The sequence below is a fragment of the Marmota marmota genome, unplaced genomic scaffold (genome assembly GCF_001458135.2).
Source record: "Marmota marmota marmota unplaced genomic scaffold, marMar, whole genome shotgun sequence".
In the NCBI taxonomy this organism is placed as follows: domain Eukaryota; kingdom Metazoa; phylum Chordata; class Mammalia; order Rodentia; family Sciuridae; genus Marmota; species Marmota marmota.
Genome location: NW_026000101.1, coordinates 498775 through 513697, shown reverse-complemented (window position 1 = coordinate 513697; position 14923 = coordinate 498775). Strand labels below are relative to the sequence as shown.

The 14923-nt window shown below is 61.0% G+C and overlaps 1 protein-coding gene and 3 long non-coding RNA genes across 17 annotated transcripts in view; 3 read left to right on the top strand and 1 right to left on the bottom strand.

Annotated features, from left to right (window-relative positions):
- Nucleotides 1-14923, top strand: part of LOC125610652 — a 28080-nt gene that overhangs the window by 1238 nt on the left and 11919 nt on the right. The window contains exons 2-3 of the long non-coding RNA XR_007340648.1: nt 578-580; nt 9281-9290. This is a non-coding gene — a long non-coding RNA (uncharacterized LOC125610652). The remainder of the gene's footprint in view (nt 1-577; nt 581-9280; nt 9291-14923) is intronic.
- On the top strand, nt 2525-6283 carry LOC107147673. 2 transcript variants are annotated; one of them, XR_007340650.1, is made up of 3 exons: nt 2578-2714; nt 3566-5221; nt 6269-6283. It is a non-coding gene; the product is annotated as an uncharacterized LOC107147673 (long non-coding RNA). The 2 variants fall into 2 exon arrangements; XR_001504182.2 differs by lacking the exon at nt 6269-6283 and having other exon boundaries at nt 2525-2714; nt 3566-4806.
- Nucleotides 4470-14923, bottom strand: part of Kif12 (kinesin family member 12) — an 11338-nt gene continuing 884 nt past the window's right edge. The window contains exons 4-19 of one of the 13 annotated variants that reach the window (XM_015492157.2): nt 14781-14908; nt 14607-14682; nt 14074-14208; nt 13783-13918; nt 13002-13093; nt 12690-12846; nt 11927-12045; nt 11743-11847; nt 11076-11178; nt 10897-10987; nt 10626-10712; nt 10225-10315; nt 10047-10151; nt 9385-9485; nt 9179-9297; nt 8555-8920 (exon numbers count right to left, since the gene is read on the bottom strand). In XM_015492157.2, the coding sequence (XP_015347643.1) occupies nt 8781-8920; nt 9179-9297; nt 9385-9485; nt 10047-10151; nt 10225-10315; nt 10626-10712; nt 10897-10987; nt 11076-11178; nt 11743-11847; nt 11927-12045; nt 12690-12846; nt 13002-13093; nt 13783-13918; nt 14074-14208; nt 14607-14682; nt 14781-14908 (1785 nt within the window). In that variant the 3' untranslated portion in view covers nt 8555-8780. Of the gene's footprint in view, nt 6680-8554; nt 8921-9178; nt 9298-9384; nt 9486-10046; nt 10152-10224; nt 10316-10625; nt 10713-10896; nt 10988-11075; nt 11179-11742; nt 11848-11926; nt 12046-12689; nt 12847-13001; nt 13094-13782; nt 13919-14073; nt 14209-14606; nt 14683-14780; nt 14909-14923 lie in introns of those variants that run through there. The other 12 variants (XM_048783157.1, XM_015492158.2, XM_015492155.2 and 9 more) reach the window with 12 other exon arrangements.
- LOC125610653 lies at nt 12846-14422 on the top strand. The gene is made up of 2 exons (XR_007340649.1): nt 12846-13208; nt 13337-14422. It is a non-coding gene; the product is annotated as an uncharacterized LOC125610653 (long non-coding RNA).

Below are 14923 nucleotides of genomic sequence, written 5' to 3'. Positions count from 1 at the left end.
GGGAAGAGACACAGGCTCAGCAGAGAGGGCTCGGCCCCCAGAAGGCCTCCCGCCCGCCTCGGGGGTCTCTCTCTGGGCACCGGCTTCCCGAAGTCCTTGCAAATAATAGTAGAGATGATGATAGTGACAATAGCCTCCCTCACTGAGTACCTGCGGTACCCGGCTTTGTCCCACAAGCCACAGAACTGAGTTACACTCCCACTACACCCAGGCAGAGGTGCTATCTTCCCTCTTTACAAACAGAGGATTGGAGTCTCCAAGAAGTGAGGTGACTGGTCAGGGCCCCCCAGCTGGGAAGTGGAGCTGCTGAGAAGGACAGCATTTGGCCGTGTTCAAGAGCAGGGACTTAGCCTATACGGCATTCCTTCTGTGTGACTTTGGGCAAGTTGCCCTACCTCTCTGTGCCTGGGTTTTCTCGGACATAGCAGCAATCCTTGGTTCCCAGCATTGTGGTGAGACTGAAGGTGTTCACGCCGGGGAGGCACTACCACCACCTCTGCCATGTGGGGACAGCTGAAGCTGTTTGTGGGGCTTAAATAGTGTTCCCTCCAAAATTCCTGACCACCCAGAATTGTAGAACGTGGCCCTTACTTGCAGATGCAATTAGTTGGGATAAGGGTGACCTGGGTGACAGTGCATCCTGAACCCAATGTCCAGTGTCTTTATCAGAAAACACAGACAGAGACTCAGAGACGCACAGAGAAGAGGGCTGCGTGGACACGAGGCAGAGGCTGGAGGGCAGCCGCAGGCCGACCGACCGAGACTGGCAAGAGGCCAGGCAGGGTCCGCCCGGAGTCCCCAGAGGGAGCCAGTCTCTTCTGCCGACTTGCTGTGGGACCCCCGGAGTCCAGTCCTGCGAGAGAGTTCACTTCTGTTCTCAGCCACCTGGATGTGGTCCTTTGTCCCCAGGAAGTGAGGACAGTGTCCTTCGACTGATGATGGTGGATGGGAAGTCTCAGAAAACCGGACCCGTGAGTCTCCAGAGCTCAGGCTGTTGGCCCGCGACACCGTGGTCTCTCCCCGAAGTTCTCTTCTCCGGGGGTCAAGCCCTGCCCTCCGTCTCCCCTGCTCCTGGAGGGGCCTGTCACCCAGGCAGCAGCCTCCCGGCTAGAGCTGGGGGTGACCCTTTCAGAAAGACAGTTCCAAGTACAAGACCCCTGCGGTGTGAGAATTTGGGGGCGTTCCCTACATTGTCAGTGCATAAACAAATGGTGTATCGTAAATTCTCGTTCCACCCCTCTTTTCCTGTTATCCGGAGCATGTCTCTGTTTTTTAAGTTTCCTCTGCTCCATAACAGACAGCCTGGCCACTGACTGCATTTCCTTTTTCCTTTGGCTGCCAGGAAGCTCAAAGCCATGACCGATGTTTAAGCCAGCAAACGCCTTGGCTTAGCTTTCTGGAATAGTTCTCTTCCCTTGTGCTCCCGGAGTTTCTCAGTCTTCTGTGGTTTGGCTAAAGGCAGCAGCAGGGGGCAGCGTAGACCAAGAGGGCGTGCACAGGACTGGAAGCCAGACATTCTGACTTCTTATTCTGGGTGAACTGGGCGGCTTTCTCTCTCTGAAGGCCTCTTTCCCATTCTGTAAGCTGAAGACAACAGTCCCTGCTCCGCCTGCCAAGAGGTCAACAGAGACACTGTTTGTGAAAGCGCCCTGTGACCTCAGGGCATCTGTCACCTTACTTGGGCTGTTACAGGGAACCAAGATGGCACCTGATCTTCGCGGCAGGGGGCAGGACCCAGGTTATCAACCCCACTGTCCAAACCAGAAGCCGAGGCACTCGGGGTGCACAAGCTCTGGTCCCGGCCTCCCTGGACAGGGCCTCGCTCAGTGCTCAGCCTGCCCGAGGCTGGGAGAGGCCCCAGGACGTCAGGGTGTTGACCTCCTGCCCCTGGGGTGTTTGTGATCCTGAGATTATTAACCAGAGCAGAGAGGGAGGAGGTGCTGAGGCCACCTGGACTTTGAGCTGCTGTTTAAACATTAAGCCCAGGACAGAGAGGCCAGGCAGAGGGAGGGGGCCTCCCGCACTCAGGGCTTTCCCCAGGTGGGAGGTGGAAGCTCCCGGCCCTGCCCTCCTGGGGGCCCAAGGGTGCAGAGTCCACAGGGTTCGTCCAGCTTCCAGAACCTTGTAAGGGCACAGGGAGAGCCTGCCTCTCGAGGGACCCCAGGGGTGCCCAGGGCAGGAGGGAGGGAAGGGGCTCGAGCTGGGGGCTGGGCGGGCCTGACTCCAACACCCCGGGGGTCTCCTGGGACACGGCCATTTGCTGACGTGTTCTCTCACCAACACACACTCCAGGCTGCTGCTGGGGACAGGATGGGGAGCGCGCAGCCTCTGGTGCTCCCGAGACAGAGACGTGATGGGGAGCGGAGGCCGAGGGGACAGTGATCCCCGAGGGCAGGAGCCCTCCTGACAGAGAGCAGGGGCAGGTGGGTGGGGCGGGTGCTCCCGGCTCAGGGGACAGCGAGTGCACAGAGGAGGAAACGGAAGCAGAATCTCCTTTGCAATGAAAAATAAAACGTAAGGAAAAAAGCCCAGTCAGGAGCTTGGTGGCAGGGGGGAGTGGCGAGGTACGGGGAGGCAGGGCCACCAGGCCCAGCGGCTGGTCCTCATCCCCGGCGTCCATGGGTGGTCAGGAGAGACCAGTCAGGAACCAGGGAAGGGGCCCCGAGGAGCCATTCCCCAGGAGGGCCTCCAAGAAGGGCCATGGAGGACACTGGGTAAGGCTCTGGCCAGAGGGGGCCGTCAGAGTTCAGGTCTCCCCTGCTGATGGGGAGGACACCGCGGGCAGGGTGGGTGGCCTTCCCTCCTGACGCCCGGGGCCTTGACTCAGACACTGGCCCTCCTCAGTCCCTTGCCCCAGCCTATCCCCTCAGGGTCACCAAGGCAGAGCTGGAGGCGGGCAGGCCCCAGGACCCAGTGACCAGCGCTGTGGGAGGAACATTCTCCCTGCCCGGTCATCTCCAGACTCTGTGGCCCATTCCCCTCCCTCCTGTCCCCAAGAGCAAGGCCACCCAGACATGGGACTGACTGGGACAGTCGTTCCGGTTCTTTATCTGGCTGAAATAAGGACTGAGTGACAGACATTGTGAAAACGCTCCCTAAGAGTGCACCCTAAGAGGGACCCGCGTTGTCACAGCCACTTGGAGCTGAGGGCTCCGTACTTGGCTGGAATTGCACTGAGGCGCATACCCCATATGTCCACGAGGGGGCAGCAGAGAGCTACCAGGAAGACCCTGAGGCTTTGAGCTCAGATTGTTCTAGACAGTCAAAGGGCAGCAGTCCTGGAGCCACAGAAAAACCGAGCTCCAGCGGGGCCTTCCTTGCTCCCTGCTGAGTGTCAAATGTTCAGCCTTTACCTTTAGCTTGAGACTGAGTAGGTCCCTTTAAAATGAATGCATAAATGTCCTTGGGGAACTCTGCCTAGGGATGGGGATTGGGTACAGGTGCTGCGGATCTGAATGATGAACTTAGTAAGTTCTCACCACGTCTGTGCTGAGCACTTGGGGTGGAGCATGTCTTACCGACTTCTCTATTCAGGTTCTCGTCATGCCATGGCCCTGTTTTGCAGATGGGAAAACTGAGGCTGGGCGATCAGGTGATGGGGTGTTGAAGATCATCCAGCCAGAGAGATGCAATGCAAACTCAGGACTGTCATCCCAACGCCCAAGGCCCTCTGCCGGCCTGCCCACGCTCTCCCTGATCACGAGCAGGACCTTCTGGCCATGTTCTTTAGGACACGCGGAGCTGAGGGGTCTCCCTTCATTTGCTCTCCACTGTGGGGGCCAGGCTGGGGTCAGCCCGTCTCTCCCTCCTCCGCCAAGTGTGCTTGGGGTCTGACATACCAAGTTCAGCCCTCTTTTTCCCTGGGGTCCCGTACTGTGCACGGCACATGGTGCATGCTGATTGGGGCAGACCCCAGGAAGGGCCACCCAAGTAGAAGACAGGAAGTGGAGTCCAGGGCCTGGGGATCACACCCAGAGTCCTTCACAAGGGCCAGTGGATGAGCAAGCAAGGGAGGACAGCTGGGCTGGCTGAAAAGCAAAGAGCCCCGGCCCTGAGAGGTCCACCTGCGGTCATTTCGGGGGGTTGTCTGTTCTGTGGGCAGGAGCAGCGGTTCAGCCTCAAAACCTCAGGCCCAGGTGTGGGTGCTGTACCTGCTGCAGCCCCTGTGACCTGTTTAAGTGAGTAAGTTATGAACCCGAGTCCTCCCCTGTTAAATGAACTAATCAGAGCTCATGGGGTGCAGGAGATTTGAGGATAAGAAGCGTGTGGCCTTCTTGCTCCTTGGAGAGGCCTCAGCTTAGCCGGGGCCCTTCCATGTTGCCGTTTCGGGTTCATGATTGTAGGAGGGGGTGGCTCAGCCTGAAGAAGCTGCTCAGAAAGTGGGACCCGTTTGGAATTCAGAATTTTTTTTTTTTAATTGCTACCAGGGATTGAACTCAAGGGCACTTAACCACTGAGCCACATCCCCAGCCCTTTTGAATCTTTTATTTAGAGACGGTCTCTCTGAGTTGCTGAGGCCGATTTGGACTTGTGATCCTCCTGCCTCAGCCTCCCCAGCGCTGGGATTGTAGGCTGCGCCATCACGCCTGGCTTCAGGATGTTCTTGAGACGCAGGCATCTGCCCACTCCTCCCCGGCTGGTCTTGTCTGTCCACTGAAGCAGGACCTCCAGGGGCCGCTGACTCCTGGCTGACCGAGTGGACACAGCCCAACCTCCTTGGAAGGACTGAGATGACATTTCCTGAAACCGCAGGCAGGCGGGGCTCTTTGGAAAGCCCCATAAAGACAAATGAATTTCTTCCCCTCAGCTGACTCGGAGCCGCCGCGGGAACCTTTCCCTGGCTCTTCCCGACTGGCCACTGATTCCCTGGAAGAATGTGGGTCAGAAGGGACACCCTGTGGGAAAGGGACAGCTGACCTGAAATCTGTAACAGCAGGAGTCCAGGCATGGACCCGATTCCTCCCTGGCGAGTCCAGGAATGGAGGACCCTGGTACTGAGAGCATTTGCTAGGAGTAATAATAGGAATGACAGCCAGTGTTGCCTTGGCACCCATCGTGGGCCAGGCGTCTCAAGTGTGCAAGGATTCACTTCATCCTGACGTTACCCACTGTGGCCACTTAGCTCCTGGGAGGGTCAGTCAATTCCGTTTTATCCCCACTTCACGGAGGAAGAAACTGAGGCTCGAAGGGGTCAACTCTCCCGTCCAGGATCCCACAATTGGTAAGTTGGGCAGATGTAGGCTGAGGAACGAAGGGGCAGAGTCTGTCCCCCTGGAGACCACCCAGATGTCCTGCTGCCCCACCCAGGGCTCTGCCATCAACCCTGGACTTCAGGGCTCTCCCTCTAGTTCTTTGGGTTCTAGTTGAGGCTGTGCTAGAGCTAGAGTCCTCCCTCACCGGGTGGTGAAGCTGCCTCGTGGAGGTGGGGAGGCCTTACCAAGCCTCTTTGGGTCCTGGCTGTTCTAGAACGTGTGGGCTGGGTGGAGTTTCCCTCTAAAAACTGCTCTTCTACCCGCCTCCTGCTGAGGTCCCACTGGGTGGCGGTCAACGTGGTGGTTGAGCGCACTTGGCCAGGACCTGGGGAACCCACCAGAGGTCTGGGCAGCCAGGTCACGTGGAATTGGTCAGTGCACTAGGAACTCGTGAATCACCTGCCCATTGCAGAGAATCCCTCCCAACTTCTAGACCAGGTTTTGCAATCGGAGAGATCCTTAAGGATTGGAACTCTGGGAAATTCCCAGAGCTTCAGGATTCCAAGGGCTTCTCTCAATTCCAATGTCCCAAGGGGTCAGACGCCTTCTTTGAAATTTGACTATGCTTCAGAACGACTACCCTGTTTCCAGGGGCCAAAGCATTGTCCCCAAGTTCCAGAAATCTGCAGACAGATTGTGGCTTGGGGGTCCAGAAGTACCTTCCTGAGTGCACAAGTTCCCAGGAAGGGCCAGGTGGACTGAAGTCTGGGTCTGGTGCCGGCTACCTAAGGCCTGTGGAAGGCCCAGGGCCTTGGGGGGTCCTAGGAAAGCACCATCTTGGAGGGAGGATGCTGAGGGAGAGGTGGGCTCGTGGCTCATGAGACGGGGCAGGGGAGGACCTGTTCCCATAAGTCCAACGTCTCTCTTGGGGAGAAAGAAGTGGGGTTTTGCTGAGCCGGAGCATGAGTTGGCAGAAGGAACTGGGGAATCGTGGCCGGCTCCAGGGGAACCGTCCAGACACAAAAGAACTGCGCAGCCAGGCCCCTGGGTGGTCCTCATGAATCCTCCCCACGCAGGGATGGAGAATGCTCATGCTGGGTCCCAGGGGCCTCCCCTGCCGGAGGCCCAGGACCTCCCGGCTGCAGGGCCTGGAAGCAGCAAGGTAAGGGTGCTGGGAGAGGGAGGTAGCCTGGGCGGGAACCTGCTGAGCCACCCAAGCTGAGGTAGCGCCAGCACATTACGGCGATAACCAGGCCCCTCTTCAGGTCTCTGCACGAACGTCCCCTCCACACAGGACCTTTCCAGAACCCCATATGTAGAGTTGGGCCCCTGCCAGACCCAGCCCAGCCCCTGCTCTACTCTGCTCCCCAGGATGTATCAGCGCCCCACGTGCCCCGGGGAGGTGTCCTGTGCGTCTTCTCCTGTGCTCTGAGGGGGGCTCTCGTGCTTGGTTCTGTGCTGGCCCAAAGCAGGTTCTCAGCAGGTACCTGTGGAAGGAGATGGTTTTGTGCTGACTGAAGGTTGCCGGTGACAAAGTCACTGCAGCAGGCAGTGACATTCTTTCCAAATATCAGGGAGTCTCATCCTCGTGAGGGGTCTTCAAAGGGACCTTGTTAATCTGCCCACTCTGGATAGGTGGTCACTTGGACTCAGAGCAGTGACATCACTTGCCCAGGGTCACCCCCCGGGTGCGTGGTGTCAGGTTGGAGCTTGTGTGGCTGACCCACAGCCTGCCCTCCTGGTTGGCTGGTTGGCCATGGTCCTCCAGCCCCCGGCCTGCCTCAGGGTCACCACTGGTGAACACCCCTGATGCTCCGTCACAAGTCCTGCCTCCCAGAACCTGATCACAGGGGCTCCAGTCTGGGCTGACCCTGTTAGCCTCAGCTGCAGGGTCCTGCCACACAGACTCAGGAGCCAGGGGCCTTGCAATTGACGAGGTCCAGAGAGGGCTGATAGCCTGTCCCAAGTCACACAGGACACCCAGAGTAGCCTCAAGGTACCTTGTTGTTTTCTCTGGGTCCTCACCCCCCTGGGGCTGATTCTGAGACTGTCCAAGGTTCCTCTGCAGAGTGCTGGGAGGAGAGCCTGAGTCTTCCCTGGCCTGGCCCTGCACTGGGGAGGAGGAGACTCCATCTTCTCCAGCATCCTCCCCAGCCAACTTGGTCCCCCAGAGCTCCCCAGGCCTGTGGCTAAAGCTGCCTGCCTGGGGACTTGCCCAGGCCCAGGCCCCAGGTCTCAGACAGTGTCCACCCGGAGGCCCAGCTCAGTGCTGCTGGCTGAGGGGTCTCCTCTCTGTACTGGCCTCCTTTCTGGTCCCCTGCCTCCAGCCCCTTCACCATCCATGCAAGGCCAGCGTGATCCACGTGCAAATCTAAGCCAGGGACTCCTCCAGCCCCTTCCACGGCTCCCCTGTGCCCTTGACAGGGCCCCAGTTCTGGATGTGGCCCACTGACCCTGAAATTCCGAGTCCTGGAAAATTTGGAAACTCAGAGGCCTCTGGGCCTTTGCCTCCCAGCCCCTCCACCTGCCAACTCGGCAAAGCTTTCCTGGCCCCCCACAATTGCTTATTGGGAGACCCTCCTTGGTGCCTCCACAACGCCCTGACCTTCCCGTCAGCCCATGTGAGGTTGGAAGTGCCTGTCTGCCCCACAGCAGTGGGGACTACCAGGGAAAGCCACCTTGTCCCGTGTTGGTCCCGTTCGCAGCTTACAGCTCCAAGTGCAGCTGACACCGGCTGTTTGTTGAATGAATGAGCCAATGAGCCCTGTGGGCCTCAGCTTCCCGGACTGTAAACGCCACCGTGGAGTTGACCAGGGGCTTCCTGTGCTGAGCCACTCCTGCTCCCACTCCCCATCCCTCCCATCACATCCAGACCTCTCCATAGCTACAGACCCCCCATCCTCCTGGGCACTCAGACCAGGGACCACGACATTCCGCACATCCTTGATCCTCGTGAATGCTCACAGGACAGGTGCCGTCTCCCCCCCAGACAGTGGCCCAGGAAGGTGCAGGCCTGAAGCATCTGAAGCCAGGTCTCCCGAGCCCACCAGCACCAGGACCTGCAGCTAGCACAGAGCAGGTGGGACCCTGGCCACTCGACTGCCCCAGCTCAAGCCTCCCCCATTGAGACATTCACCATCCCACGCCCCCACACCTTCCCAGTGCCAAGCCTACCAGTGGCACATGGTAGGTGCTCAATTAAAACTAGCCTAATACATGAAGGGAGGTGGGAGGCTAGGACATCCCAGACCAGACGAGGACACACATCCGTACCGAGAGTCCTTGTTCCTCCTCAGACTCCCCAAAGAGCCCTTCCCGTCTCGGATTCCCTTAAGGAAAGTGACTGACACACAGAACCAGACCCGGAGTCAACACCTCTCTTTATTCATACATTTTGTCCCCTGCTGCCTGGTTTCTCAGGACAGTCTTATCTCAAGGGCAGCATCCTCCACTTGTCCCCCCAAGGAGCCCCCCAGCTCCTGGAGGTGTGTTCTGCCCAGTCCAGCTGCAGGCTGAGTAGCCACAGCCACTGCCATTCACAGAACCGGGAGAGCCAGCCCGGGGCGCATGGCAGACTCCACTTTGCCTTCAGTGGGGAGGGGGGACTCCGTCTGGGCTCTGAGCACACTTGCTGGTGGGTGGCTGGCTCTGGCCCCGTCGCAGGGAGCTGCCGATCTGCAGTCTGAGGGCCTCCAGTCTCTGGGCGAGGTTTGGGATCCCGGCCCTACCTATGGAGCAGCGAGACTGGAGGCCTGCCCTCCCCGGGCCTCCTGCCCTCCCCGGGGCCTCCCTCTGGAGCAGCACCTACACCCTTCCCTACAGCTGTCTGCGCCTGGGGGCCCTAAAGAGAGAATTCCCAAGATTTGGAGCCGATGGTTCTGAGCAGTCCCTCCTAAGCCCACCGCCCAGACATGGAAGCCTGAGGCCCGAGCACCCCAGGGCCCCTCTCCGAGGCCTGAGCACCCCAGGACCCCCTCCCCCTTCACCTTTCAGCACTGGCGGCGTCTTTGGGGGCCCCATGGGCAGCGGGGGGGCCGAGGGCACCACCTCCTCCCCGGTCAGCATCTCTGCCAAGACGCGGGTCTCAGTCCAGTCACTGTGGCTCCTGGGCCAGGGTGAGCAGGTGGTAGCAGGGGAGCATTTGCATCCCCAGGGCCCCTCCCCACTCAAACGGCCCCAGGGCTGGGCTCACCTCCCTCCCGGGCACTGGGCAGAGCCGGGGCTGCACGGGGGTGCCCAGGCGGGGGGCCGGGCAGACAGGGGCAAGCCACCCGGGGCCTCGGGGTCTGGCACCTATAGGAAGATCAGAGCCCACACTGGGTGACCTCAGTCCCTCTTGGTGTCCCACTTTCCTGGTGCTGGCCATGACTCCTGGCCATGCCTGTCCCACCAGGTGCCCAGAGTGTCAGGCCAGTGTAACAGGCGGGGTCTTGGTCGCCTTCCTCTGGGCTCCAGATGACTCATGTAGTGTCCTGAGACTGGGAGCCCCTGGCAGGCAGGAGCCGTGCCTGGGCTATTTCTGAACCCTGGGCACCTGGGACAGAGGCTGCCCACAGCTGGGAGCTCAGGGGAGGGGACTGACGAGGCCGGCAAGCGCAGGAGCAGCAAATGCACAAAGGGGCAAACACTCAGGTGCAGGAGTGAACCAGCGAACGAGGGGTGTGTTCCTAACAGACGGCGGGTGGGACGAGGGCACGTGTCTCACCCTGGGCTGGGCGCCCCAAGCCAGTCCTTCACCCACCGTGATGCAGCCTGGAACCCAGGATCCCTGGGGTCCCCGTTCCCTGACTGTCGACCTCTAGATCAAGGTCCAGGTCCCCCAGGTCCCCCCCCCCAACGCCCAGCCTTTCCTACCTGCGGCTGGTGGTGCTCCCTCCGCGGGCAGGCCCAGCGGGCCAGAGGCGCTCGGCACAGAGGGCAGAGGTGGCAGCAGGGACAGGAGCAGAGGGGTGGCAGTGCCTGCAAGAGTGCACATCAGAGGCTCCGCGGCATCCTAGCTTGTCACCCTTGCAGGCTGGGAGGGGAGACTCACGTGGCAGGGGGCAACTGGCACCATCAGGCAGGAGCACGGTGGGCCGGGCGCGGGGCACGGCTGGCAGGGGGTTCGGGCAGAGCAGAGGCGCCTGCAAGAAGAGCCGGCTCTGCCTGTGGCCGCAGGCCCCCTGGGCTGGCCTCGAGGCCCCCTCAGCAGCACATCCTGTGCCCAGGGCCCCTTCCCCTGCCCTCCAGGCCCCGTGGCGCGGGTGACCCAGGACCCCATCTTACAGAAGAGGAAACCCAGGCAGCGAGGGGCCAAGTGACAGGCCTGACCGGGCACAGCCAGGACCTGGCAGGGCTGGAAACTGAACCCAGCTGGACCCAGAGGTCAGACCGCCATGTCACTAAGTCCCTCTGTTCCCAGAGTCCCTCTCTCTAGGCTGCGGCCGCGCTCACCTTTCCAACTCGAGGACCTGCTGGGAGAGGACGCGCTGCTGGTCGTGGGCCAGGTCTCGGCTACTCTGCAGCTGGCTTATTTCTTTCCTGGGAGAGGACAGGCCCCACAAGGTGACGGGGTGCTGGGGTGACGGTCAGGCCCTACTCACTGCAGCCCAATACCAGCTGCAGGAAGCTGGGGGACGAGGGGGGAGGGGACAGGACATCCTGACCGAAGCGACCCGGCAGGGAGGGGCGGTGGTCAGTGTGCCCCCCTGGGGCTGGGCTGCACCTGAGCCGCTCATTCTCCAGCATGAACTCCTGCAGCATGCCATAGAGGTTCCGCTGGGCCCAGGCCACCCGGGCTGCACGGAGCTCTGGGCCTGTGTGGGAGTGGGCGGTGACGAGATCCACAGGAGCAGCAGACCCAGGCCCCAGCCACATCCACCTCCACCCCCAGGGAGCTCCTACCCTGGGGGTCCCTTTGGTCCAGCTGCAACCGCAGGTGACGGTTCTCTTCCTGAAGCTGTAGCATCTCAGTCTCCAAACGCTGAGGCTGCTTTGCCACAGGGGACTGCAGAGAAAGAGGCCCAGAGCCACCCTTTAAGGTTGTACAAGTTGTGCACTGCACAAGGCCTTGCAGGGGTGGGGAGTGAGTGGGGCCTGAAATCTAGTCCATGTTTCACTTGCCAGCCTCGAGCCCTGCACCAGGCTGTTTCTATCTGGAGCTGGCATGGGGTGCCCACTGCATCCTCCTGGAACAATCTGAGCTGGACTCGGCTCTAGGTCCAAACCAAACTCATTTCTGTTCCAAAGGCCCAGATTCTGGCCTCTCAAAGGACCCTGCATCAGACCCAAGCTCCACTCGCACTGAACCATGATGCCAGCTGAGGTCCTGGCCAGGCTCTGGATCACGTCCCAGATGTGACTCCACCCTAGACCGGCCCAAAGCTGACTGTGACCTTGGCTGGGACCCTGGTCCCACCTGCCAACCATGATGTCACTTCCAGGATTCCAGCTCTCAGCCCACCCCTGACCCAGTCCCAGACTTCCGCCATGAGGCCTTCAGGCTGCGACTCCTGCCTCCTGATGGGAGCCCACCTCCCCTGCCCGTCCCCGCACCCGGGAGCCCATTCACCTTGGGGGCCTGAGGCCGGGTGGTGACTCGCTGGGCCCGACTTGCATAACGCAGGGTGCTGAGAGTCTCAGGGAGGCACTGGGCAGAGGGGGACACGCAGGCCACCTGGGGAGGACCCCCTGAGTGCTCCTCCCTGGGAGCCCCTCCCCCAGGCCCTGCCCTCCCAGCCAGACCCCGAGGGTACCATGAGGGTGACCCCACGCCCCCCTAGTGAGTCTGCCAGCAACTTGGTGAGCTTGCTGTCCCGAAAAGGAATGTGGCTCTGCTTCCGCTGTGGGTCCAGCAGCAGGGAGATGCAGTGACCTGGGTGGGGAAAGCAAGGCCCAGAAAGGTTGCACCGCTTGTCCAAAGTCACACAGCTGGATGCTACAGAGCCGGAGCTCCACCCAGACCCAGGCAACTCCAAAAGTCCATCTTCCACACAACCTCACTGCTCATTCAGATGGGTGTCCACTGCCAGCCTGGGCCTCCTGAGCGCTCAGATGGCCTGGCCACTCTAGTCTGCAATGCCCAGCAGGGTCCTGGCACTTGTTAGGGACCCAGGAAGTTTCTAATCAATGGCTGAATGAAAAGGAATTTTGTGAGCACCTCCCGGGTGTGGCACTGGGAGGTGCTAAGGCCCAGGCCCGTAAGGACCGAGGTCCCATAACCTGGGGTGGGGACATAGGTGCAGTTCTCTGCCTTGCTGGGCCTCAGTCTCTAGGTGAACCAGCACCTCCTAAGTTGGCATGTCACTCTCGAGACCCTGAGAGTTTACAGTCGGAAAGACAACATTCTAAATAGGGAAGAAAGTCAGCCTTAGGGTGGGGCCAGAGGAGGCCTGTCTCCCGGTCAGCTCCTGGGCCCACCCCTATGCATCACAACGTCTCTGGTCCCCGCTGGGCGCAGCTATTGGGCAAGTGCACAGGAGGGACACAGGAAACCAGACTGGCGTCCCCAGGCCTCACCCAGGGCCAGCAGGCTGCGGTTGATGCTGTTGGCCTCGAGCATCAGCTCCCCACGGGATCCTGTGGCCGCCACCTTCTCACTGCCCGCCAGGTCCACGAAGCACAGCTTCCCACCAACAGGGGGCGCCCCGGGGTCCGCGGGAGGCATCTGCTGGGGCTGGGGGACCAGGGCTTGATGGGGACTGGGAGGACGGTTCCCATCAAAGTCACGAGGTGGCAAGGCCAAGCGTTTCCACTGCCACCCCACCTCCAGCACACACCCAAGGTGGTTCACACACGCCCTGGGCAGCTCCCTCTGGATCGGGCACTCACAGTGGGGCGACCTATGTAGAGCGTGAGCAGGGCGTGGCTTCGGCTGGAGGCCTGGTTCAGGGTATGCGCTGATCTCCTTCTCCGGCTGAGACCTGCAGGGGCGACCAGGGGGAGCTGCACTTGGTAGAAGAGAAGGTCACTGCCAATGAGGAAGAGAGCACCGGGCAGAGGGCCCCCGGCACACAGAGGCAGAGACAGGCAGAACAGGTGTTGGTTCACGAAATGATGGGATGTGGGTCTGGCTCTAGCAGACAGGTCTAAGCAGAGGGGAGAAAACCCAGCAGAAGAATGACGTCACCCTGACATCCATAAACATCTCTCCTATTGCTGTGTAGGAGAGGGGGGAGACCAGGCACAGAGTCACCTGAGGAATGGCAGAGCTGGGGACCCACACCCTGGGTCCCTGCCGGAGGAGGGTGAGCCATAACTATTCTATCAATAGTCTAAGCTTGAAGGAACCAGACTGGGACAGAAGGGCCGAACAGCCTAGACTAAGAGGTTCCACCTCTACCCACAGGGCAGGGGTGGGAGGTCCTGGAGCCTAAAGGGATGTGGCCTGGGGCTTGGAAATGGGCTGCTGGGGAAGAGGCTTGACCCAGCTGGAGGCTGGACCTGCAGGGAGGTCGGGGCTGAAAGGAGTCTGGAAGGCACCATCCCAGGCCTTGGGGACACAACTGGGCCAGGTCTGAGTTGCAGGTTTGCTGGTCCTTCTCCCCCAGGGGAGTTCTCTGGGTGGAGGCACAGCCCTCCGCCACCCGGCAGCGCCTGCAGGAGCTCGCACCCATCTGAAGAAGGTCCATCAGGGTCTCCAGACTCCTGAACTCCACCACCCGCAGCTGCTCCACGTAGAAGCCCCGGGTCTTATTCCATCGAACGGGGAGCGGCCGAGGAGACCCCAGGCTCAGCAAGTCCCGAACCTGGGAGAGGAGGGAGCAGGGGAGGGGAAGGCTCCCTCTGATTCTGCGCTCCATCCTCCCAGCCCTTCTTGACAAGGGTTCCCACGTCCCCTTCGGCCCCCTGTCCCTGGCTCCTTTCCTTTTGGGCTCTTTACATTTATTCCTCCCTTCCCTACCTGCTCGTTGTAGATCTCCAGGTAGGAGGCGCGGAGGGTGACTGGGGTGCCCAGGTGCTGCACGCGGTCCAACAGCCAGGCGAAGGTCCTCTGCATGATGCCTGCCAGGCTGGGGGGCACAGGCACCCCGTCCCCCTGGGGGCAAAACCAGCTGAACCTAGGCGCTGGCCCCGCAGCAGCAGCACAGTGATAAGTCCCTTCCTCCCGGGCACGGGCTCTGCGCCAGGAACCCTGCCCAGTTCCTACCAAATATCTCATTTAATCCCCACTATCATTTCCTTATCACGTTTTTCATCATTTCCAAATGAAGAAACTGAGAACTAGTTAAGTAAAGGGATCAAACATCGAACTCCAAAGGCTCCAAACGGGCAAGTCCCTTCTCCGTGATCCTCAGTTCTCTGCCAATAAATGGGGGGGGGGGTAGGGCTGCATCATCCAAGCCCCGTCCGCGGGGAGCCCCCGGCTGCCTGCAGCTCCCAGGACCCCCGCCCGCCAGCCCCGACCTTGGAGGGCTCGGCGGGCGCTTCGCGCACCTGGGGCGGCGGTCCGGTCAGCGTGTAGGTCTTCCCGGAGCCCGTCTGCCCAAAGGTGAAGACGGTACAGGAGAATCTGCAGGCGGCAGGGCGCGGCTGGACACGGGCTGGGGCGGCGGGCCGGGCGGGTGCGGGCGTCCACCCCGAACCCGCGCCGCGCCCCCGGCCACTCACCCGCGCAGAGCCAGCTCGCCCAGCCGCCGCACGCCGCACGCCCGGAACACGTCCTCCTGTGTGCGCGCCCCGTCCAGCACCGCGCCGAAGCGGAACGCCACGTCCGGGCCCCCGCCCGGGGGGCTCACCCTGGGGCAGGGCGG